Source organism: Lolium rigidum, chromosome 6 (assembly GCF_022539505.1).
Source record: "Lolium rigidum isolate FL_2022 chromosome 6, APGP_CSIRO_Lrig_0.1, whole genome shotgun sequence".
Lineage (NCBI taxonomy): Eukaryota > Viridiplantae > Streptophyta > Magnoliopsida > Poales > Poaceae > Lolium > Lolium rigidum.
Window position 1 is genome coordinate 136836002 of NC_061513.1, and position 23858 is coordinate 136859859.

Genomic DNA, 23858 nt, shown 5'->3' on the forward strand with positions numbered 1-23858 from the left:
AACCATGACAATGTCCGGGCAATTGTCCGGCCCCTATCCGGAGAAGCAATTCTTCGGGTCCTTAGCCATTTTCGAGGGGCCGGATATTCTTGAAATATCCGGCCCGGATAATCCGGCCCTGGGACAAAACCGGGACAATATCCGGGCAAATGTCCGTCCCTTATACTGAGCTGCATTTCCTCAAGTCCTTAGCCGAAATTCTGGGGGCCGGATATTTTGGAAATATCCGGCCTGGTGAGTTTTCTGCTGATACTTTTTGACAGCACTGACCACATCCAACACACATACAAATGTATCTATATAATCCCTGTACCACTTAAACAAACATTAGTGTATCACATACATTGACATCAAACACTCAAAACATAATATGAGAGATGTTCTTTCAAGCGGCAGCGGCGAGGTCGACGAAGTTGCTGGAGTCCTTGGCGGACTAGAGCTCCGCCTCCCACGCGTTGTAGGTCACCTGCCGGCAGTCCTCGTCAATGGAGCGGTCGACGAGCAGGTGCTGCTCCGACGTGTCCTCCGGGTCGTCGGGGCCACAATAGGCCGCCTGCGCCTGGAGCTCCGTTTCCCACCACTTCTGCGACGACGGCGGCTGGTGCACGACTTCCTCCTTGGGGTAGCGAAGGTCGAGGCGCCCGCGTGGAAGCGAACCCGACGCCTCCTTCTTCACCTCCTTCTTCATCGGTGTCGTCCTTCTCATCGGTGCGGAGGGGCTGCCTCACGGTCTGCCGCAGATGACGACGCCACCAGACAGCCTCGCGTACGGCTCCATGCCGCGGGCTGCCGGGCCCGGACGAACCGGATCGAGAAGCGCCCGATGCCGCCCATGCCGGTGCGCGCGTAGGCGGCACCGCCATGCGTTGCGCCTCCGCGGAGTAGAGCGGCCAGCGAAGGAGGTCGTCGTGGATCTGCGGCAGGTAGATGTACGCCGCGAGCGTCCCGTTGATGTTGCGGCCGTACCACCAGCTCCGTTGGCCAGTGCGGTTGAACCGCCCGATGTTAGTGCTGGCGGACCTAGCGACCTCGACATCGTGCTCCTGCTGGAAGACGCGGCGCCATTCCGGGCTGGTCGGTGCCTACTCTGGGCGACGACGCTCCTCCAGCGGCATCTGCGAGCTCAGAACTTGGCATTATTATTAGGGAGGTTCTTGATCGGGGACCTTAGAACTTTATGCAATGGTTAGACATTTATGTCTTAATGTAGCCCTAGGTAATCATGCAAATAGCCTTAGGAACAATCATTAGTTTTTTTCTTAGCATGGGAATATGACTACACCTATTTTAGGCTCCGTTCAATAAAAATAAAACTTGACAAGATGCTCATATATATTTTAGAAATCTATTCATGCTGCTACTTGGAATGTTTGTCACATATATTAACACACTTGAGGTTATCCTCTTGTTGCATAGAGGTTTGGCCTTTTTTTCTGAAAAGCTTCAGCTCCTCGTGGGTTCAACAACATTTTCTATATTGAAAGGTACTACAATTGTTTTCTTGTACTTGAAAGTCATTATTCTCCCATGTTGGCAACATGAGGAGGTGCATCGAGATCAAAATAGATAATTATCCAGGCTTTTTTTTTCTTGTAAAAAATGCCTACATGGCACCGGTTAATGAACGGTCTTCAGAACCTGATATAAACAACTTATCGCTACTCCTACACAAGTTCAAAAGATTAGTATACGAGTAAGAAATCATCCAAACTCATGTAACCTCGGGTGCATTTTACTCTTTGGACACTAAAACTGGCTGCAAAATTATTGCACTAGAAAAAGTAGGCCTCGCCTGTTTGTCAGGAAGTGAGAGACTGAACGGATATTCACTTTAGCTCATAGGTATAAATGCATCCATTATATTAAAAAATTAAATTTAGAAACGTTTTAAAAATCGTAAAAATAACTATGGATATATCTAGAAATTCTATGTTCGCACATATATTTTTGCGAAGAAATTTTCATCAAACACTTTTTACATAGAACACACAAAATGTGTTTTCGCCGCCAAATTTTGTGAGCGGACATGTAAACGCTGCTATTTACTGTTCGTGGTGGCATTGGGCCAAAATTTTGAGGTACAAGGGCGCGGGGCCAAGTTTGGGGTTGCAAATGCGCGGCCCAACGGAAATGCGTGCCCATATGGCATTGGGCTGGTCCTCTTGCGTCAAGACGCAGCCCGCAAGGCAATAGCGTGCGGCGCACTACCAATGACAGGAGACCCGATAACGACGTCTTCCATTTCCCCACTTCGCCTCCGGCACCAACCTCCGCAACACGCAAGTGCCTCCTACACACTGCCACCGGGCCCCACCATACCACCGTCGCCGTCACGCACGTTCCTCACATTCGTCGAGAACCACTGACAGGTGTGGCCACGCCGCAGCCCCAGACCACCGGCCCACTCGTCATGGACGCAAAGCGGAGCCACACGTCCAGATACTTCCTTCCGTGACGCAAAATTCACAAAGAAAGAGGAGGAGAAAGAGGCCTCACCTTTTCCCAGACCCTTTCCCCCCATCTCTCCCCACAACCGCCGCCGCCCACGCTCCAAAGCACCAAAACCCACCGATTCCCCATGGAGAACGGCGCCGAAGCCCCCGCCTCGCCCACCGCCGCCGCCGTGCCCGCGCCCAACGGCGCCGTCGCGGCGGAGGAGGTCACCGTCGCCGACCCCGTCCACCCCGCCAAGTCCTACGCCGCCGTCGCCGCCAACGCCGAGATCGACGACCTCCGCGCCACCAAGCTCGCCCTCGAGGACCAGCTCGCCGCCGCCACAACCGAGAACGCCACCCTCGCCGCCGAGGCGCACCGCCTCGAGGGCCTCTTCTCGCAGGCCCGCGACGACGTCGCCACCGCCGAGCACGCCGCCGCCACCACCGAGGCCGAGGCCGCCGCGCTCCGCGCCGAGGTCGCGCGCCTCCAGGCCCTCCTCGACCGCAAGAGGGCCGACCGCGAGGACGACGAGCGCCAGCGCAAGGAGCTCGAGGCCGAGGTCGGCACCGTCCGCCAGGCCAAGCGCCAGCTCCAGGAGGAGATCCACGCCCTCAAGGCCTCCGCCGCCGCCGTCGAGGACAGGGAGGTCGCTCCGGACGCCCTCGCCACGAAGGAGGACGGTGGGGTCGCGTGGCAGGGGGTGGCGGTGGGCGCGGCTGCTGGTGCCGCCGTCACGGCCGCCGTCGTGCTCCTCTACCTCCGCCTCAAGAGGTAATCGATCTGGTGCGCGGGAAGTTTTGCTCTGCTGCTGCTACAGCTTATGGAAGGTTTGATGAGTTTGGTGATGCTGCTAGTACCCTACTGAAGAGAGAGTAATAGTACGACTTCTATCAGTTATTATTAGTTGCTTAATAGACTACACAAACAAGGTGTTCGTTATGTTTCGTCGCTGTTTCTCCTTTACGTGTTGCTTTTGGTGGTGACGATGAATCTGTCTGTTGACACTTTGTGAACCGAGCAAGGCTGTATGCTTGGTTATCTTATCGTTTATGGTTGATGGCTTTACTGAGGTGGCTCCGTCCTCTCTGATCTACTATCCTTTAAATCGTTACTGATGGTTTGCGGTTTGCATCTCTAGATGAGTGTGCTTGCTTGTACTAAAATTGCGTCTGAGTCCCTTTTAACCGATTCATGAAAGGATTTTAACTGTTTGATATGGTACCACCGATTATTAACCTATTTAACTCATCTGTCGAGGCATTCTCTGGTGCTTTATGCTTGTGGGATCTAGCAATAGTGAAATCTGGTACTGCATAATTTAGACTGGGTGAATGTTGGAATACAATCTTGGTACTACATGATTTAAATATGGTGCCATGGTAACATGGTGTGCGTATGCTGGGTGGCATGTTGTTCTATACGTTTGAATGCTTGGGTTGTATGAAACTATAACTTCATGATTTTGGTCGGCTGCCATGGTGTTTGTAATGTTGTTCTTTTGCTCATCTCCAACATGTCTTGTGTGCTTTTTGGTCTGTTTAAACAGGAAGCTATTTCTTAATAGTGTTCTCCCGTTAGTAACATAGGTAATGTGCTTTGAGAGAGATATATTTGTTGTTCACTCATGAAGCTTGTTGTGTTTTTTTGTGTTTCTTTGTAGGTGTTGGTATTTAGATAGATTTGTTCTTGTTTTTTTCTTTATTGGAACTAAGTTCTCTCCTCATTTTAAAGGGTGACATGTTTTAGAAGAACTGTGCTGTTCTTGTGGCTTGATGACTATCCAGCATATTCCTTTCATGGGATTGTAAATCACATGCCTGGATATGATTCTGTGACTGTTATTGCTGCCTATATTAAATTGCTGTTGATGGTTTGCAGTTTGCATCTCTAGATATTTGTGCTTACACTAATACTGCTTCTGATCTGGATACATTCATTGTTTAACCAATTAACGAAATGAAATTAGTTTGCCAAAACGTTTTATATTATGAAGCTGAGGGATGTATTAGCAGTGGAATCTAGTACTGCATAATTTATTTTGGAATGTTGAAATGCAATCTAGGTACTACATGATTTAAATTGGGTGCCATGGTAACATGGTGTCTTAATGCTGGGTGGCATGTTGTTCTATAGGTTTGAATGCAGAAACTATACCTTCCTGATCTAGGTCAAGTGCTCATCTGCAACGATATGGTTTGCATTCTTTTTGGTCTATTAAAACTGGGAGGTGTAATTTTTAATTTTCCGTAGTACTTCTTCCACAAACAATGATTTATAAAAATGGGTTCTCCCCTAACATGAGGTAGTACATTTGCTGTTCATTCATGATGCTTGTTGTGTTTTTTGTGTTACCTAACATCAGATAAATTTGTTTTTCTTCTTTTCCTTTTTCTGGAACTATTTGTTATCTCTCCTAATTTTAGAGTGGCATGTTTTGGAAAAACTGTGCTGTTCTTGTTACGTATTGACTATCCATGTTTATGCCTTTTTTTGGCGCATAAATTACATGCCTGTATATGATTATGTGGCTGTTATTGCTACTTATGTTAAATTGTTGTTGACGGTTGCAGCTTCATCTCTAGATATTTGTGCTTATACTAAATTTGCTTCTGATCTGTTAGCATACCTTTTAACTGATTTGTGACATGTTACAATCGATTATTAACCTATTTCACTGATCTCTCGAGGCATTTACAGTTGCTTGATCTTTTTGGGATGTAGTAGTAGTAGCCGAATTTGGTTCTGCACAGCTTAGATTGAGTGAATGTTGGAGTGCAATCTTGGTATACTTGATTTTAGTTTAGTGACATTGTGTGCTGGTGTTTTGAAAAACTAATTTGTTTTTGTTTATCTGTTTTGGAATTAATTGGTTCTCCCATTTTTGAGGGACATGTTTTGAAGAACTGTTATTCTTGTGGTGTGATGAACTGATGATTATCCATGCATAAGCCTTTCGTGGGTCTTAAATGACATGCTTTGCATATGACTGTGCGGCTGTTATTGCTGCTTTAAGCCTGCATGGCACATACCTGAGGCATGTTTTGCTGGCTGTGAGCTAATGGCAATGAAGATTTTGATTTGTATGTTTGTCATCACTGATTTAGAAAGTGCATTGTTAGGCTTCAGTTAGTTGAGCAATGCATATAGATAGTCTTCAAGCGTTTGGTAGAGAGATTTTTTAGAATGTGGTAGAGATAGTTAGATATATCATAGCCGTTAATTTTTTATCATTACACGTTGATTGATTTCATGCTACTGTTTGGTTACTCTTGAGTGTCAGTCTGTGTAGAACCTTATAGCATCCTTTGACCAATTTGCATTTTCTGTTTTTTTTTTGTTCTTACGGTATGTGGCCATTGTAATGGGGAATAAGTTTTGTATAATTATGGTCGACCATGCATTGCAGTATGCTATGATAGGACTCCATTTTAATTCTCGCTAATAGTTTATTGGTACTACTTCCTCTGATCCACAGTAAGTGCTGTGGTTTTAGTTCACACATGAATATGCTGGATTGCCAAGTACTGAAAACTTGTCTTTTTTTTTTAACTTTCTGTTGCCGTACATTCTTTTCCCTGTTTTGTGGCTGCATTGTTTGTTCTCCGTTGTTAGGAATCCGTTGTAGTTGTAGGCCTAACCTAGGAGCTCATATGAAACATTGTACTCCTTGATACCTTTCATGTTTACTTGTAACAAAGTGCATGTGGCGCTAGTTTAGTTGGCGTTGAACATCGGTCTCATATTCACTTCTTTTGTATCGAAGTGGCATTTCATGTATTTTACGGAGTATTTGTGTTTTGTATGTTCTGTGATCAACTGGTATGTCCATGCTTGGTCCAAGTGGTGGTGATCTTGTTGCCTTGTGTTCATTTTCTTCACGCGATGGCCAAGCAGCCCGCCCTACCAGACTTTTGAACAGGCAGTCACGTTTACAGCTTGCTTGTGGCTTGTGGTTCTGGATTTCTGGTAACGTGACTCGCTAAGCCAGCGCGAGAAAAATCTAGACTCGGCGGCCAGCTACATGGCCTACGCGTGATCAAGCGGAAGCAACTTGCCGTAGTGCAACGGATCAAAAGTTAAAAACAACACGGTTGCACACAAAGCACCCACGCATGGAACCGCCCTCTCACAAGCTACAAGGTGCAAGTAGTGCCGCTCAGCCCCACGCGCAGTCGACTGTAAGCATAGACACTTCACTCAAGGAAAAGCAGGGCTTGATAACATAGTAGTTTTAAAAACCGGACCGTATGGTGGTTTGACCGAGAAAACCCTAAACCGATGGCCTAACCAGATTTTTTTAAAGAAGCAACTGTCCAAACAACAGAAAACCAAGCGAAAAAAAGGATGTTGCAATAGGAATCAAACTCATGACCTGTAACTAGGAAGAAATATGACCACATAAGGCACAATACCACTTGGACCTGTTAGAGTATATGTCTGTATATTGTATTTTCCCCATATGTTAGGGGGGCTTCCTGCATATTTGCGCATGTACATGTACTATATATTGTGGCCTTTGGTCCTCTGGTAATACAAGTTGTCTATTCCTATCATGGTATCAGAGCTGAAGGTTTAGCTCCTCTTCTCTCCTCGTCACAGCCGCCACCTCGCCCCGGTCTTCGTTGCCGGTTCCGATCTGGTTGCTGTTCCTTCCTGGATCGAGATCGAGATCGATCTCCCGTCGCTCGCTCTCCTCTTGGCTTCGTCGCCCGCTCTCCTCGTGGCCCCGTCGCCCGCTCTCCTGGATCGAGATCGAGATCGATCGCCTCCCGCCAGGCTGTCGCCCGCTCTCCTCGCCCGGTTGTCCCCTGCTGGCCCGTGGTGCCCTGCTGATCTGCTCGCCCCGCTCGCCCCCGATCGATCCCCTGGTTTTTTCTCTGATTTGGACAGTTTGTTGACCAGATCGTGTGTAAAAAAAAGCGAAAAAAGCGAAAAAAAGATACAGCTATGTCTTCCTCGGGCTATGTTGCGATCCCTCGCTACCCAGTGATCTTTGATGGCGCGAATTACCCTGATTTTGCTGCCTTCATGCGCGTCCACATGCGCGGTCTTCGTCTTTGGGGTGTGCTTTCTGGTGAGGTCTCATGTCCGCCGCGCCCCGTTGCTCCTACGGTGCCTGTTGCACCGCCACCTGTTGCCCTTGCCCCTGATGGTACTCAGGCAGATAAGGATGCAGCCAAGAGTGCTGATGATGCTGCTCTGGCTGATTATGACCGGAAGGTCCAGGACCACTCTCTGCCGTTGCGACTTACCGGCTGGATCCGACTGAGTACACTCGGTGGATAGATGAGGATGCTCGCTGCTGCTGCTGTTCTCACCTCCGGTGTTCCGCCTCGGTATGCTTGCTGAGTTTATGGGTCTTCCCACCGCTGCTGCTCAGTGGGCTTTTCTTCGTCAGCGCTATCAGCCGTCTGGGGATGCTCTTTACCTGTCTGTGGTCTGCCAGGAGCATGCCCTTCAGCAGGATGATTCTACTATTGATGAGTTCTACACTCAAATTGCTGCTATTTGGCGTCAGCTTGATTCTCTTCGTACAGCTGTGTGTGCCACCTGTCCCTGCTGTCTGACTGTGCGCGCGGATCTGAAGTTTCAGCGCGTTTTTGAGTTCTTGTCGCGGCTCCGCAAGGAGTTTGAGCCGCGCCGTGCCCAGCTGCTTGCCTGTGGTCGTGTTCCGCTCTCTCGAGGTACTTGCCGAGCTTCGTGCCGAGGAGACTCGTCTTCGTGGTGCCTGGTCTTCTTGACGTTCCCTCTCGTTCTTGCCGCTCGTGGCCCTCCGTGTCGTCCGCTCGTGGACCTCCTATGCCGCCGGCTTCGTTGCGGTCTCCGGCACAGCCCGATACTCCCTACTCCTCCATTCCGGGGCTAGTGTCGGCTCCGGCAGCCTCGTGGTTCGACATCACTTCCTTGCACCCTACTGTGGCGGGACTCGGCCACACTTGTCTCTACTTGGCGCGCAGAGGGATCCCGGCTTACGTCCGCCGCAGACATACTCGTCGTCGAGCCGGTTCTTCAGGATCTTCTCGCTGTTGCGCTATCCGATCGGGACATTATCCGTGGTCTTCGTGGTTTGCTCGCTGGTACGGGCTCTTCCTCGACGGTACTGCTGGTTCCGTGCTCGGCTCTTCTGGCACCGCGCGACCACCACCTTCCACACAGTCAGGTACGTCATCCCCGTGGTATCTGGATTCTGGAGCTTCTTTTCATATGACCTCTGCGTCTTCTATTCTTTCTGCTCTTCGCTCTCTTGTTTCTCATGTTCGTGTTATCACGGCTGATGGTACCTCTCTTCCTGTTTCCAGTCGAGGCACCCTTTCTACTTCCTCTTTCTCTGTTCCTGATGTTTCTCATGTTCCTAGTCTTAAGATGAACCTGTTTTTTGCTAGTCAGCTTACTGATTATGGTTGTCGCGTCATACTTGACGCTGACTCTTGTGCTGTTCAGGACCGCCGTAGACACTGGTTGGAGCTGGCCCTCGCAGGCTTGAGTCCCCGGGGCTCTGGGAGTTAGACTGGCTTCGCGTTCCTTCTGCTGACACTTCATCTGCCAGTTCTCTGCGGTTGCTCGCTTCGTCACTTGGATCTTTTCAGCGGTGGCATCATCGGCCGGGTCACCTCCGTGGCTCCCGTTTATCGTCATTAGTTCGTAGTGGTCTTCTGGGGTCTGTCTCAGGAGATGTGTCTTTGCATTCGTGTCAGGGTTGTAGGTTAGGCAAACGGATTCAGCTTCCCTATCCTACTAGTGCGTCTGTATCTCAGCGACCTTTTGATTTAGTTCATTCGGATGTTTGGGGTCCGGCTCCCTTTCCTTCAAAAGGGGGTCATCGATACTATATTTTGTTTCTTGATGATTTTTCGCGGTACTCCTGGTTGTTTCTTATGCGCTCTCGCAGTGAGGTGCTCTCTATTTATCAGCGTTTTGCGGCCATGGTTCGTACTCAGTATTCCATGCCTATTCGTGTGTTTCGCGCTGATTCTGCAGGAGAGTATATCTCCCAGCACCTGCGTGGTGTTCTTGCTGAGCAGGGCACCCTTGCCCAGTTCTCGTGTCCCGGCGCCATGCTCAAAATGGTGTCGACGAGCGTAAGCATCGTCATATTCTTGAGACTACCCGTGCTATCATGATTGCTTCCTCTATTCCGCCGCATTTCTGGGCTGAGGCTGTCGCTACATCGACTTACCTCATTAACATTCATCCTTCTGCTACCCTTCAAGGTGGCATTCCTCTCGAGCGTCTTTCTGGTCGCTCTCCAGATTACTCGACTCTTCGTTCATTTGGGTGCGTTTGCTATGTTCTTCTCCCTCCTCGCGAACGCACCAAACTGACCGCTCAGTCTGTTGAGTGTGTTTTTCTCGAATACAGTGATGAGCATAAAGGCTATCGCTGTTCGGACCCTGTTGGTCGTCGGATGCGCATCTCTCGTGACGTCACGTTTGATGAGACGCGTCCCTTCTATCCTCGCCCCACCTCGGGTACTTACCAGGTGCTGTCCCTTCTCCTCCCCCTCCTAGTTCTGATGCGCTCCCTTCGACTTCAGCGCCATCCTCTCCTCCGTCCAGTTCCCCTAGTACTCCTCGTTCCCCGGCTTCGGATTCTTCCGATGCTGTTCCTTCTTCCTCCTCTTCTGATGAGTCGTCTTCCGCCGATGAGCTTCCCTCTTCACGGCCTGTTCGTCAGCGTCGTGCTCCAGACCGTTACTCTCCTAGTCAGTATGGTCTCTCTGTCGCCTCCGAGCCGACTTCGTATTGGGATGCCGAGCGTCATCCTGAATGGCAGCTTGCCATGGCTGAGGAGATCGCTGCGCTTGAGTGCACTGGCACCTGGGATCTTGTTTCTCCCCCTTCTGGTGTTCGTCCCATCACGTGTAAGTGGGTATATAAAATTAAGACCCGCTCTGATGGATCTCTTGAGCGCTATAAAGCGCGTCTTGTGGCTCGTGGCTTTCAGCAGGAGCACGGCCGTGACTATGATGAGACTTTTGCCCCTGTGGCTCATATGACCACTTTGCGTACTCTTCTTGATGTTGCTTCTGTTCGACACTGGTCTGTGTCCCAGCTTGATGTTCAGAACGCTTTTCTTAATGGCGAGTTGAGTGAGGAGGTTTACATGCAGCCTCCTCCTGGGTATTCTGTTCCCGATGGGATGCTTTGTCGACTTCGACGTTCTCTCTATGGCCTGAAACAGGCCCCTCGTGCCTGGTTTGAGCGCTTTGCCTCTGTGGTGACTGCTGCTGGTTTCTCTCCTAGTTTTCATGATCCAGCACTTTTCGTTCACACTTCTCCTCGTGGACGCACTCTTCTTGTCCATGTTGATGATATGATCATTACTTGTGATGATCCTGAGTATATTGCTTTTGTCAAGGCTCGTCTTCGTGATCAGTTTCTTATGGCTGATCTTGGTCCTCTTCGCTATTTTCTTGGGATTGAGATTTCTTCCACTTCTGATGGCTTTTCTATCTCTCAGGAAAAGTACATTCAGGATCTTCTTTCTCGTGCTGCTCTTGGGGATGAGCGCACGGTTGATACTCCTATGGAGCTTAATGTTAAGCTTCGTCCTACTGATGGTGATCCTCTTCCTGATCCTACTCGTTATCGCCATCTTGTTGGGAGTCTTGTTTATCTTGTTGTCACCCGTCCAGATATTTCTTATCCTGTTCATATTCTGAGTCAGTTTGTCTCCGCTCCCACCACTGTTCACTACTGTCATCTCCTCCGTGTTCTCCGTTGTAATATCCCAGGTAATGGGGTTACAAAAAATAGATGAAACAAATGTGTGCATTGCATTCATGCATAGAAAATCTGGGAAATTTTTGCGCTTTAAAGTAAAACAGTCACAGTAACTGAAGTTTCACATGACCTTGGTGGAACTGAAGTAGCTCATCAAGTCAAGCGCTATAAACCTCAATGTGACTTTGCTAAAACCTTGTTTTGGGTAGAGATAATTTGACCTAAGGGGTTAGATCAAATGGAATTAAAATCAACACAAGAACTTATTAATCAAGGATCAACTACTTGATCTTATTAAAGATCACAACATGATATTCCTTGCCATAACATATGAACATCCATTTAATTGGAAATCAAGTAACAATAATTGGAGAAACTATTCTTCACTTAGCTTCTCCATGTCTTAAACTAATCTATGATCCTACCATGAAACCTCATGATATTCATTTTACTCCATTCTTGGAAACATAACAAGGAGATCAACTCTAGAAATATATACCCTTCTCTATTCCATATTATTATACATCAAACCTAGAGAGGTGAGAGTTTTATAATAATTATTAGAGAAGCAATACCAAACCTTGAGCTAAACCTTGGATATACATCCAAGTATTCAAATCATCATCTTTAAGAGGAACCCTAGGATATTATTCAAGACAAACCCTAGAGAGAGATAAACATTTATGTTAAACATAGATATTGATGATCACATCAATCTCTATGGAGCCTAACCCTAGGTTAGTATTGAAGTCCTTCCCAAATGAGAGAAACCAAAGATACTAATTTTAGCTTTACTTATTTAAGACTCAAGGACAATATGTGAACTAAAGAATAAGGATAAGTCATCTCACTTGAGAATGTTGAGATAACCAAATACCAAATGGAATAAGACTATACCCATGAATTAGTGAAAGAAGGAGAGAACTATCCATAGAACCTGATAATTATATCATCATTCCTTGTAAAGAAAATCTAAGTGATTATCTCAGGCATTCTCCTGGGATATAATTTATGGAGACAACCATAGCCATGTATACTCAAGATAGTATAGAAGAAGTGCTATACCTTAGTTGATCAAGACAATACTTAATCTTGGGAGTGAGAAACCTAATTCTTGAGAGATAACTTAGGAAGCCAAACCTCGATCATTATAAATTGTGTAGTGATCATGAACCCTAAAACTTGAAGTAGAGGATATAAGCACATAAGAAAAGCTTAGAGTTAAACCTATAATTTATATGGTAAAGAAACCATTCATCATTATAACCAAAGTTAACTATAAAAAGAAATAAAGCTACTTTAGTTACTTGAACAATAGATTAAAGATATAATAGAAATCTATTGGTATAAGATAAAACCAATTTTCAAGTCATCAATAAAGGAGAACAGAAACAATTAAGCAAACTAACCATATTACCTTGGTTAGGGGAGATTAAACCCTAGCAAATGCAATATGGTGCCACCTCAACTCTATAAACTAGAATTATATCTCAACCCTAGTTTATGAATCACTATGGTGATCATAATATAAACCCAGGCCATAATTGAGATTCAAATGAATTGCCATTAGGGAAATATCATTAGAACCCTAATGGTTCATTAATTAAATCCAATGCTTCAATTATAAAACATAAGAGCCACCTAATGCTAAGTCCTATAATTAAACCATATATGTAGTGATCAACCACTTATCATTATAACCCAGACCAAACCATGATGAGAGTAATGTCTACTCTAGGTAATTCAAGGTGTTATTAAATATAATCCTAGTGCCACCTTTGAAATATGGTTATAATAAAACCTACAAGACCCTAACAAGCAAGTGCTCACATAAAATTATATGCAAGTGAATAATTCCTCAAATAGGAACTAAGACATAACAACAACTTCAGAAATACCTTGAGAAGAAAGTATCAACTCTTATATTTCAAAATTAAATTGAACTCATAATAAAAAGGAAATCAAAGTGAAAATATAATTCATGTCTAATTGCTATTTGGAATAAGTCACTAACATACAATATAGTCTAATACAAAATAGTTGTTTCAAATGAAATAGTGGTGAAATAGTCATTACTTCTTCATTGAATTAACATAATTGAGACACCTGCAAAATAGAAAATAATTCAATTATGAATTCAAAACAGAATTCAAAACAAGAAATAAAAAAACAGAAATAAGAAAAGAGAGAAGGGAAATGGACTTACCTGGCCAGTAGAGCCCAGCAACGGAGCCATCAGCAGTCCACCAGCACGGCCCAAACCACGGCCTGGCCCAGCCCACTTACCCCTTCGTCTAAAAAAGATCTGGGAGGCGTCGTCCTCATCCTCTTCCTCGCATGGAGGACAGCACGAAGTCGTGCCTCCTTTCTCCTCGACGCTGGCAGCTCCTCCTCGCTCGGCGTAGTGACGAGGCCCGCTCTGAAGCCGTATAAAAACCCCGGGACGAGCCCTAGCCTTGGTTTTCTTCTTCCTCCTGCTTAATTTTCCCTCTTGCCGAAATCCTAGCCGCCCGGACTCCGGCCAATGCCGCCCATTGGGGAAGCCCCAAGCTCCACCGAGACCACCGTTGTCATCACCATGCTCGACATGCCCACCGTACAAGAGGAATCGGACCGGAGCAACACGTAGCGCCATCGCCGACCTTTCTTCTCCGCTCCCGGCCACCGTCTCCGTCGACCATGGAGACGTCATCCGGCCACCTCTGCCCAGCCTGAGCCCTCCTACGCGTTCATGGTGAGCTACTGCACCTCGTAGACCACTTCTGTGGTGACCCGGCATACCACTGCATGGTGTAGTATGCAAGTCTGATATAACACCAATGAAACACCGTTCCACTCGTATTATATCGCTCAGAGTGGTACAACAGAAACATATGCAGGTCCAAGGCATGTCTATAGAATTACAACACGAGACTCTTTACAAAAGATCCACACGACCTCCTACTTTACAATGAGGTAAAGCTGCAAATAAACTCCAGAAGAACGACTCGTGATCTAATCTTATCACGGACTCTAATTATAGAGTATTTGACTAGCTAAAGAGGCTATGACTAGATTCTAGCTAAATAGGAACTAGGTTTAGGAAGCTAGTTCCCTTCTACTACTTAATCTATGTTTTCTCCATGGTAGTTGTGGTGTTTGACTCTTTTGGCAGGTTCCTGTCCCCTTGAAGTATTTGTAGACTCCTCGGTCTTCGAGTTGCACGGTAGATCCTCCTTCGATGCCTCCATATCTAAGCAGGAGATTTAAGAGTGGGATGAGTACGAGCGTACTCAACAAGTTCATTATAGGAAAGAGGTGTTTAATGCACTAGCTACGGCATTAGACCAGAAAGTCTAATACCAATGCAGGTTTTCATAACCATTTCTTAAAGAGGTTGCTTTTATTCAGAAGAACTATGTCCGTCAGCCTTCACCGGTTTACTAGAACTTCATGGAGTTCCTTTCCGGCTGCGTTCGCAGTTCCATATCCCGGAACAGGGAGTGACAGGTCACGATTCATTACACTCTGCAGAGGTGTGTTGCTTTACCCATAAGAGATCTTAACCTTGGTGCCAACCGAGTCATGTTCTCGTCCACACTTCCTTTGGTGTGAGGCCCGGTATAAGGTCTAGCCAATCATGTTCCTCCGCTACCTCGAACACCCACCCTTTGTTGCAATCTCCGACCCTGGGTCCACGCCGGTTCCATTATTCCCATAGATTTCAGGGTGGACCCCGACCACGACGTCAATGCGGGCTCTACCATACATTCCTACGCCGGCAGCTGCAACCCATCATAGACCTCATTACCGTTGGGACTTCTACGGGTTCCCACTCCCGCATCATGTCTCGCAAGATCATGTGCACCCGAGTAATGAGCATCCGTTGATGAACGAGAGGTGGAAACACTTTTGACTACTCCGTCCCACTCCGGATCTTATGGTTAACACGGGTATTACGGCACAAGAATCACTGGACGACATTTGTTGTTTAATCCTAGATGGATATAAACCCGTGCAATGGAACCTCCACCATATCAACAAAATCCATGGTTCCATTGCCCACCACATAGTCATATTCATAGTTATGAAAATAGTGGTTTTGCTTTTCATGCGATAGTGATAAACATAGTACTTTGCAAGTAATTTGGTAAAAATACTCAATTGACATGAGCAAGTGATGAACTTGCCTTTCTTGACTGCAAGATTATGCAGGCAAGGTCTTCGATACTGTTGACTGCCAAAACCCACCGGCGGGCAGCGGCCTTGTCAACACTGTAGAGCCGGGGGGGCCTAGAGCTGCGGCTGGCTGAGACCCCTCCGAGCGACGGCCCGCAATGCTCTTCTGGTCACACGCGGCGTTGCGAAGTGCAAGGGCGTGCCACCTGACCTATACCTGGTCAGGAAGGTGATGAGGTTGCCTCGCTTAGTTTCCTGCAGGGCATACATGTAAACGTTAAATACGAGCCTCGATCGGCTCTCGAGTTATCCCGTGAATCGGCTCAAAGAGCCGATCCACCCATGATCCGTACGGGGTGCACGAATACTTGGTGGTCCTGCTTGATCAAGATGAAGCTAATGAGATCTACGACGATTTAGGGTTTTCACCGCATAACCGGATCATCCTACTCCAGAGTTGGGCCTTGCGGCCACGCACGGTGCTCGTAAGCCGATCCTAAACAAGGCCAAAAAACCAACATGAAGTTGATCCTAGGAACATCCCGTTTAGGACTTGCGAACGCCACCCTACGTGCCACCGGATCCTCCCCCCATTGTAAGGCCAAACTATTGCGGATATTAAACTAATCCTTGTAGAACAAGGAGCAATCGTAACGGATCGGATCTACTAAATAATGATCAAGCGGGGTGCCGCCCCCACACCTGAGATAGGCGTGAGGACGGCTAGATATGCAAGGGTTGCACTACGTAAGCATGCTTAAACGAAGAACAATGCTAACCCTAACACATCTAATGATAACTACGTTGCTCGCCATCAAAAACGCTTCGATACGAGCAACGCATGAACAACGTGGGGCTTGTGCTGCCTAGATCGCAAGATGCGATCTAGGCAGCATGTCGCTTACCCGATAGAAACCCTCGAGATGAAGGAGTTGGCGATGCGCCGAGATTGGTTTGTTTTTGGGGTTGAACGTGAGTTGTTGTTTATTCCATAAACCCTAGGTACATATTTATAGTCCAGGGGACTTTCTAATGAGGGCGTGCACTAAACCGTGCACGAGTAAGATTCTATCCCTAAACTAAAATAGATCTAATATGTTACAGATACACGGGCAATTAAGCCCAACTTGGTATAACGAGCCGATTCATGTAATTCTCCATGTATATCTCCTTAAGCCCATCTTGATCGCGGCCCACCTCTGACTCGGTTAAATTCTGGTGATAACACATGCCCCCCTGGTTTTGGAATTGGTAATTCCAAAATCACTCTGCTTTCCTTCGTCGGGTCATGTCGTGGCAGAACCGTCGCAGTATCCCGCATGATGATGACTTGCCTTCTCAACTTCTCCGCGTGACTTGGCAGTCTTTTCTCTTTCTTTCAAACACCACGTCCTCGGAAACTGCTGTGGCATTGAATTTTCACCATATCCCCTTTTATTTAACCGCTATGAACAGTTCTGCTCTGCATCCCCCTCGCATTAGCAGTCCCAAAAACCTCCTGCACCACCATGTCTTCTTCCTCCTCTGCCCTGTCAGATTCTTCCAGCCAGTCCTCCATGTCCCGCGAGCCGACGCCGGAGCACAACCCGGCGGCGGTCCATGCGGCCAACACCCGTCGCGCTATTGCGGCCGGGGAGGAGTCAGACCATGACTTCTCCATCTGGTCCGAGGACGACCAGTCCTCGACGGACGGGGAGAGCGACCTTCGTTTCCTCGCTGACGGGGAATCGGAGGGGGAGAGCGATGACGATCGCTTCTCCTGGGACGACTTCACCTCCTCCGAGGGGGTGGTGGAGGAGGAAGAGGAGGAGGAGGACGACGACGACGACTCCCTCGAGGGCTACCCACCAGCGAAGCGCCTCCGCATGTGGTGGGACGACGACAGCAGCGACGACGAAGACGGGGATGAAGCCCCCGTGGAGGGCTACGGGAGTAGCGACGAGGAGCCCATCGGCAGCAGTGCCGATGAGAGCTCTGAGGATGACGATGAGGGCAGTGACGGCCCGTAGATAGGACCTCTAGAATAGGGCCAGTAGTAGTAGATGGGGCAGTGGATCCCCTAGTATCCCCCTTTTGAGAGCAACTAGCTCCTTATGTAAGAAATTCCCTCTTAATCAAAGAAGAGCTTTTCCCCAATCTTGATTTTGCCGATTCCTTTTAATTGAGCCGATTCTCTCTTCTACTGACCTTGCCGATTCGTCTCCTTTGCCAATGCGTAATGAGCCGATCGCACCGCATCGGTCCTTTGAAATTCACCCTTCTCTTCTTCAGCTGATGATTTTCTAAATCTGGTGGAAGGCGCCGGACTTTTCCAACCAAACCAAATAATCCTTTTCAGTACCCATCATTGTGAAGAAGGTTGCAATGAAGGATCAGCCGATGGTATCCTCATCGGTTCTTTAAACAGAGTATCCACTAGGCTTGTTGCCCCCCGAGCCTTACTCGAGGCGAGAATGTGCCACAGCCGATCCTCTTTCTTCCTCTGACAGCCGATAATCTTTCGTTTCAGCTGCACTAGCCCCACAGATTGGAAGTCCTGGATTTGGTGAAGGCTTAATAATCCTCGCACAACTAGAGTCGATGGCTACGCATCGGCTGTTTCTTGATTCTGAAGTCGATGTCTGCTGCATCGGCTGTGCCTCGAAAATTTTCGAATTTTCACTTTTTTATTACGGCCAACCTGTGCATCGGCCCCCATATTCCAATACCCATCAACAAAAGATGAGATGCTTCTGTTGCATATCCTCGTATTTTCATATACCTGGGTGCCCCCCCGAGCCGATTCTGTCAAGAAAATTGATGGTATCGGCTCGTTGGATAACATGTTGAACCCAGGTAGAAAGGTAGGTGAGGATAATTTTGGCCGATTGCTGGAATCGGCCTCCACGTTGCTTGCTCGTTGAAGGTTTTGTAAGTTCCCTTCGTAAATTTTTTGGGGCCGATCACAAGGATCAGCCTCTCCTGGTTTGCCCATTGGTTTGATCTTGCTACTTGGTCAGGCTGGATGAAACCAACCCAACCTCTGACTTGATGCGCCTGCTGACGTCCACCTTGAGTGCTCCGTAGAGTCGTGGAGCGCTACGCTCTGTCGGCAAGACGAGTACCATGTTTGTGCCAGCCGATGTCTCATCATCGGCTTTCCTCTGTTTAGGGCGCCACTCCATTTTCCGTGGACGACCCTCTTCATCCAGGGTTCGCCGAACCTTTGCGACCGGATCAGGCCGTGCCTTTCTTAGCGTATGCAGGTACAATCTTTCGGCTTCCTCCGGGCCGCGCAATCGCCGAACCCCGCGCTTCGGGAACGGCTGAGTCCGTCGGGGCACCACCTTGGCCGGTGGTACCTGTCTTCTTCCACTTCTCCCTCGTCTTCCGAATCTTCAAGACCTGCCCAACGAGGTGACTCAGGCGCGTTTGCTTTGTGGCGGGAGAGGCCCTAAGCGCTCGAACACGGACACGTTGGCTGCCTCCTTCTTTTCTCGATTGCATTCCGGGCAATTGCCGATTGTGGGCAATCGGCTCATTCCCGAATCCCGGCGAGTGTCCGAAGAAGGGGCAGTCCCCAGTGTCTGGTGTTGTCATCTTGCTCCCTGGATGCTTCCGTGGCACAGCGCTCGTGCTCCTCCTCATCGCGATTCTGCCGACGATGTCTTCTGGCTTCTCTAGCCAAACGATCTTCTCTATCATCGTAATTGGGTTGCCGGCATTGGTCATACTGACTCACATATTTGTTGAGGAGGTGATCAGAGAGGGTCGCCGATATCTTATATTCTTCCCTCTCCCTCTCGTGACATAGCGCTTGCCATCATGATGGAGCCGATCGCGTGGAGCGGCCTCCTCGGTGTCCTTGCTATGAGAGCAGCTGCCCTCATCTCCATCTTTGCCGAGTGGTTTCCAGTGTCCTACCATGTTGATGCTCGAACGAGGGACCTGGCTGGCAACCTTCGGGGTAGGTGATTTCTACCATGTTAACGGCGGGGAAGGGTTGGGTGTCGACCTTCATGGCGTACTTGGTTGAAAATTAGCCGCCCCTTCTCTATCGCCGCTTGGATGTGCCGACGCCACACCGGCGGTCGTTGGTGGCATGGGAAAGCGAGTTGTGGAACTTGCGGTACGGCTTTCCGTTTAGCTCTTTCGCCGTGGGGAACTTGAGACCTTCGAGAACCGTCAACTGTTTCTCCTTGAGCAGGAGGTCGAAGATTTGTTCAGTCTTGGTCACGTCAAAATCAAATCCCCGGGCGGCCCCGGTGGCTTTACCCATTTGCAGGCCACGGGGTTCCCCCCGAGTCCACTCAGCCCACTGCTATCTCTTGGCCTCCCGCGGGCACTTCATCCTCCTCTCGTATCGACCATGACCTACCGCACGCTTGAACTTGTCTTGGTACAGGTCGGGGTGGCGCTGTTCATATGCTCGATAGTTTCTGAACCATGTGCGCCGGCGAGGATAATCTGCTTGGGAGGCCATGTCCTTGAGCTGTGTTGCAAGGCCTGCTACCGCCAACTCGATCGCTTCCTTTTCGGTTATACGAACCGAATAACATCGGTTCCTAAGATTCCTGAAGCGGCTGGATGTATTCTCGTCACCGTTTCCCGCGCTTCGACGTAGTTGTGCTAGATCGGCAATGCCGGACTCGGAAGCTTCGAATGGTATTGCATATGGAACTGTTCTTCCAATTGCTTCCAAGACTCGGATGGAGTTTGTCGGCAAAGAGGTGTACCACCCAAAAGCCGATCCCGTGAGGGACTGTGAAAAGAGCCTCACGCGTAGCTGATCCGACACCGAAGCCGGTCCTAGTTGAGCCAAATATCGGCCGACGTGCTCGATGGAGCCGGAGCCATCCGATCCACCGAATTTGGAGAAGTCGTGGAGCCGATATTTAGGTGGCGGCGGGATCATCTCGTAATCGTCGGGGTACGGCTTGGAATAGCCGATCGCCCTTCTTTTCGGCATCATGCCGAACCGGTCTCTCGGTATGGTACTCGATCCGATCCGCTGTGCTGGCCGTAGGAGTTGCACTCCGAAGATTCGCCGGGGTGGCGTACTTGGCCTGCCACGTTTGCTTTTCCAGCCTCCGAGCCGCCTGCGGGAGCCGGGCTCGGGAGTTTCGTCGGTGTGGCGTATTTAGTTAGCCACGTCCGCTCTGTCGCCGACGTTCCTCCCTGTCTTCGCCGGAGTCCCCGATGTTGTGGCCTGGTTTGTGAGTGCCCGATCACCACAATCCGGCACATACATGCACGCGTATCCATGAGGGATCTCCTTAGGCGCCTCCATCAAGAACCGGTAGTCACCGGGGTCGCCACCAGTTCCGTAGACGAGGAATGCCGGTGTAGTCGGCACTTCAGCGAGTGCTGCCAACGCAAATGGCAGCGGTGGACGGGACCGGAATGGCAATTCTCCTTGATGCGTCCCGAGAGCTGGTCCCGACGGCGAGTACCGGTGGCTCATGATCTCCTGGATCACGCGCGAGCGACACGCTCCGAGCACGTTGACCAAGTTCTCGCAGTGGCGGTGTAGCGAGTGAGCCACCGGGTAGTTGATCTCCTCGCCGCGGACCCCTGGTGCGTTCCTCCGACGGGGCGGAGAGGTCTACCCCATCGAGTGCACCTTCCGGTGAGAACCCCTTCCATCCGACGCCACCGGAACGGGTTCTGCGAAAGAGCCGATGAGGTCGGCTTCGAGGGTAGCCTTGATCTCGTTGTATTGCTTTTTTAGGTCATCAGGCAGATCCTCGTAGGTGACTGGCGTGCCGTCCGCCATCTCAGATGTAGATGGCGATGTGGTTGATGTAGACGATTGTCCCACCGGGCGTGCCAGAATGTGTTGACTGCCAAAACCCACCGGCGGGCAGCGGCCTTGTCAACACTGTAGAGCCGGGGGGAGCCTAGAGCTGCGGCTGGGCTGAGACCCCTCCGAGCGACGGCCCGCAATGCTCTTCTCGGTCACACGCGGCGTTGCGAAGTGCAAGGGCGTGCCACCCGACCTATACCTGGTCGGGAAGGTGATGAGGTTGCCTCGCTTAGTTTCTGCGGGGCATACATGTAAACGTTAAATACGAGCCTCGATCGGCTCTCGGGTTATCCCGTGAATCGGCTCAAAGAGCCGATCCACCCATGATCCGTACGGGGTGCACGAATACTTGGTGGTCCTGCTTGATCAAGATGAAGCTAATGAGATCTACGACGATTTAGGGTTTTCACCGCATAACCGGATCATCCTACTCCGGGTTGGGCCTTGCGGCCACGCACGGTGCTCGTAAGCCGATCCTAAACAAGGCCAAAAAACCAACATGAAGTTGATCCTAGGAACATCCCGTTTAGGACTTGCGAACGCCACCCTACGTGCCACCGGATCCTCCCCCCATTGTAAGGCCAAACTATTGCGAGATATTAAACTAATCCTTGTAGAACAAGGAGCAATCGTAACGGATCAGATCTACTAAATAATGATCAAGCGGGGTGCCGCCCCACACCTGAGATAGGCGTGAGGACGGCTAGATATGCAAGGGTTGCACTACGTAAGCATGCTTAAACGAAGAACAATGCTAACCCTAACACATCTAATGATAACTACGTTGCTCGCCATCAAAAACGCTTCGGTACGAGCAACGCATGAACAACGTGGGGCTTGTGCTGCCTAGATCGCAAGATGCGATCTAGGCGACATGTCGCTACCCGATAGAAACCCTCGAGATGAAGGAGTTGGCGATGCGCCGAGATTGGTTTGTTTTTGGGGTTGAACGTGAGTTGTTGTTTATTCCATAAACCCTAGGTACATATTTATAGTCCAGGGGACTTTCTAATGAGGGCGCGCACTAAACCGTGCACGAGTAAGATTCTATCCCTAAACTAAAATAGATCTAATATGTTACAGATACACGGGCAATTAAGCCCAACTTGGTATAACAGGCCGATTCATGTAATTCTCCATGTATATCTCCTTAAGCCCATCTTGACTGCGGCCCACCTCTGACTCGGTTAAATTCTGGTGATAACAGATACGCAATAACTCCAAATTCTGAAATAGCATCATCGTCCGGTAAGGACGATGTTTAAAAGATTGGCAAGGATGCAATAATGCATAAGTATGAGATGCAATCGTTCTAAACGTGACCTAACCCCGATGATTTAGGATCAGTGAGTTGTAGTGATTGGTTCAGGGTGTGTTGCACTTTTAGAGTGATTCACAAACAAGGTTCTTATTAAGGATTGATTACTTGGTATTATAAATAAGCAATGCAATATATCACAACCATAATATTACAAGCACACATCAATGAGAATTGGTATAATCCTAACATGTAATGAGCAGTTGTTGGTTTTAGCACTCTATGGCATGGTTAATGGTTATTTATTATATACTTCAAAAGAATAACTTTTGAAGAACATGTTCTTTAATAAAGAACAAGTATGATAATTAGGTTTGTGGTTTCTATGGTGTTCTATGGTTCCAATTGGTTTCAAGAGTAAGGATTAAATGGATCCCAACAATGTTGGATTCATCAACACCTAGGGCTTGTAAGGTTGAGTTAAGCCTAAGCATCTTGAGCAATCTATTCTAAATAGTTGCTATCAAGGTTGGTATACCTTGCTGGGGATAGCTAGTTAGGGTTTATAGGTCCTGTTAGGTAGGGTTGAGGATACTCTCTATTTTCTTCAAAAGAATAACTTTTGAAGAACATACTTCTTAAATAATAAGAAGTATAATAATTAGATTGAGGTTGGTTTAGGTTTGCTATTTAATTCCCTAAGTAAAGATTGGTTGGTTCCTAAATAGGATGTTTGATAATTATCTAACACTAGTAGGGTTTAGTGGGTATGGGGTATGGTGCACAATTATTGGGCATGGTTGCTATTATGGTTCATCACAAGGGTGTGATGCTAAATATGGATAATTAAGGTTGTTGCCTCTAAGGATAGGAACTATGGTTGGTTCTATTTGATCCTCTAGGTTTGATTAAGATGAACACATGGGATACCAATTTATTAGTGATAGGTCTCTATTATTTTATGAAGACTTGGCAATTGTTTAGTTGCTACTATGGAGCTACGAATAAGATCAAAATATCATGATCACATGTTCTAACCTAGGTTTAGGTTTAGAAGCAATTTAGGGTTTATATGTACTAATGGAACTAAGGTTCCAATTGAATTTATGGTTTTAGGGTTTTCACATGAAATGGTAAGGTTGTGGTTTCATTTAATAAGTAATTAGGGTTTCCTAATTACCATGTTGTTCTTAGGTTAATAACTTCATTATAAGGTTGAAGTTATTATTAACTTTGAGATTAAAATAACATTGGACTTTGGCATTATTAATTAGGGTTTAAATTCCAACATTAAGGATTAAATAAGTTACAAATAAAGAAAATTAGTGTTAATGTTTTCTTTATTTACTTTACTGGTTTCTTTATTTATTTTAGATAGTTTTCCTATTTATTGAAGTTTAATTGAATTTAGAATTGATAAATAAGGCTTAAATACAAGTATTAAATAATTGAATTTCTATTAAAAATATAAATTTCATTTTATATTTTTATTGGATAT

At 47.8% G+C, this 23858-nt stretch overlaps 1 protein-coding gene across 1 annotated transcript; it reads left to right on the plus strand.

Moving 5' to 3' along the window:
• Positions 1–2549: 2549 nt before the first annotated feature.
• LOC124668656 lies at positions 2550–3503 on the plus strand. Its single transcript, XM_047205759.1, has one exon. It carries the CDS (start codon positions 2579–2581, stop codon positions 3209–3211), a length of 633 nt encoding a protein of 210 aa, XP_047061715.1. The 5' UTR covers positions 2550–2578; the 3' UTR covers positions 3212–3503.
• Positions 3504–23858: the final 20355 nt, after the last annotated feature.

What these genes read in the sequence shown, in the direction of transcription:
- LOC124668656 (XM_047205759.1), top strand. Translation starts at nt 2,579, where the DNA reads ATGGAGAACGGCGCCGAAGCCCCCGCCTCGCCCACCGCCGCCGCCGTG.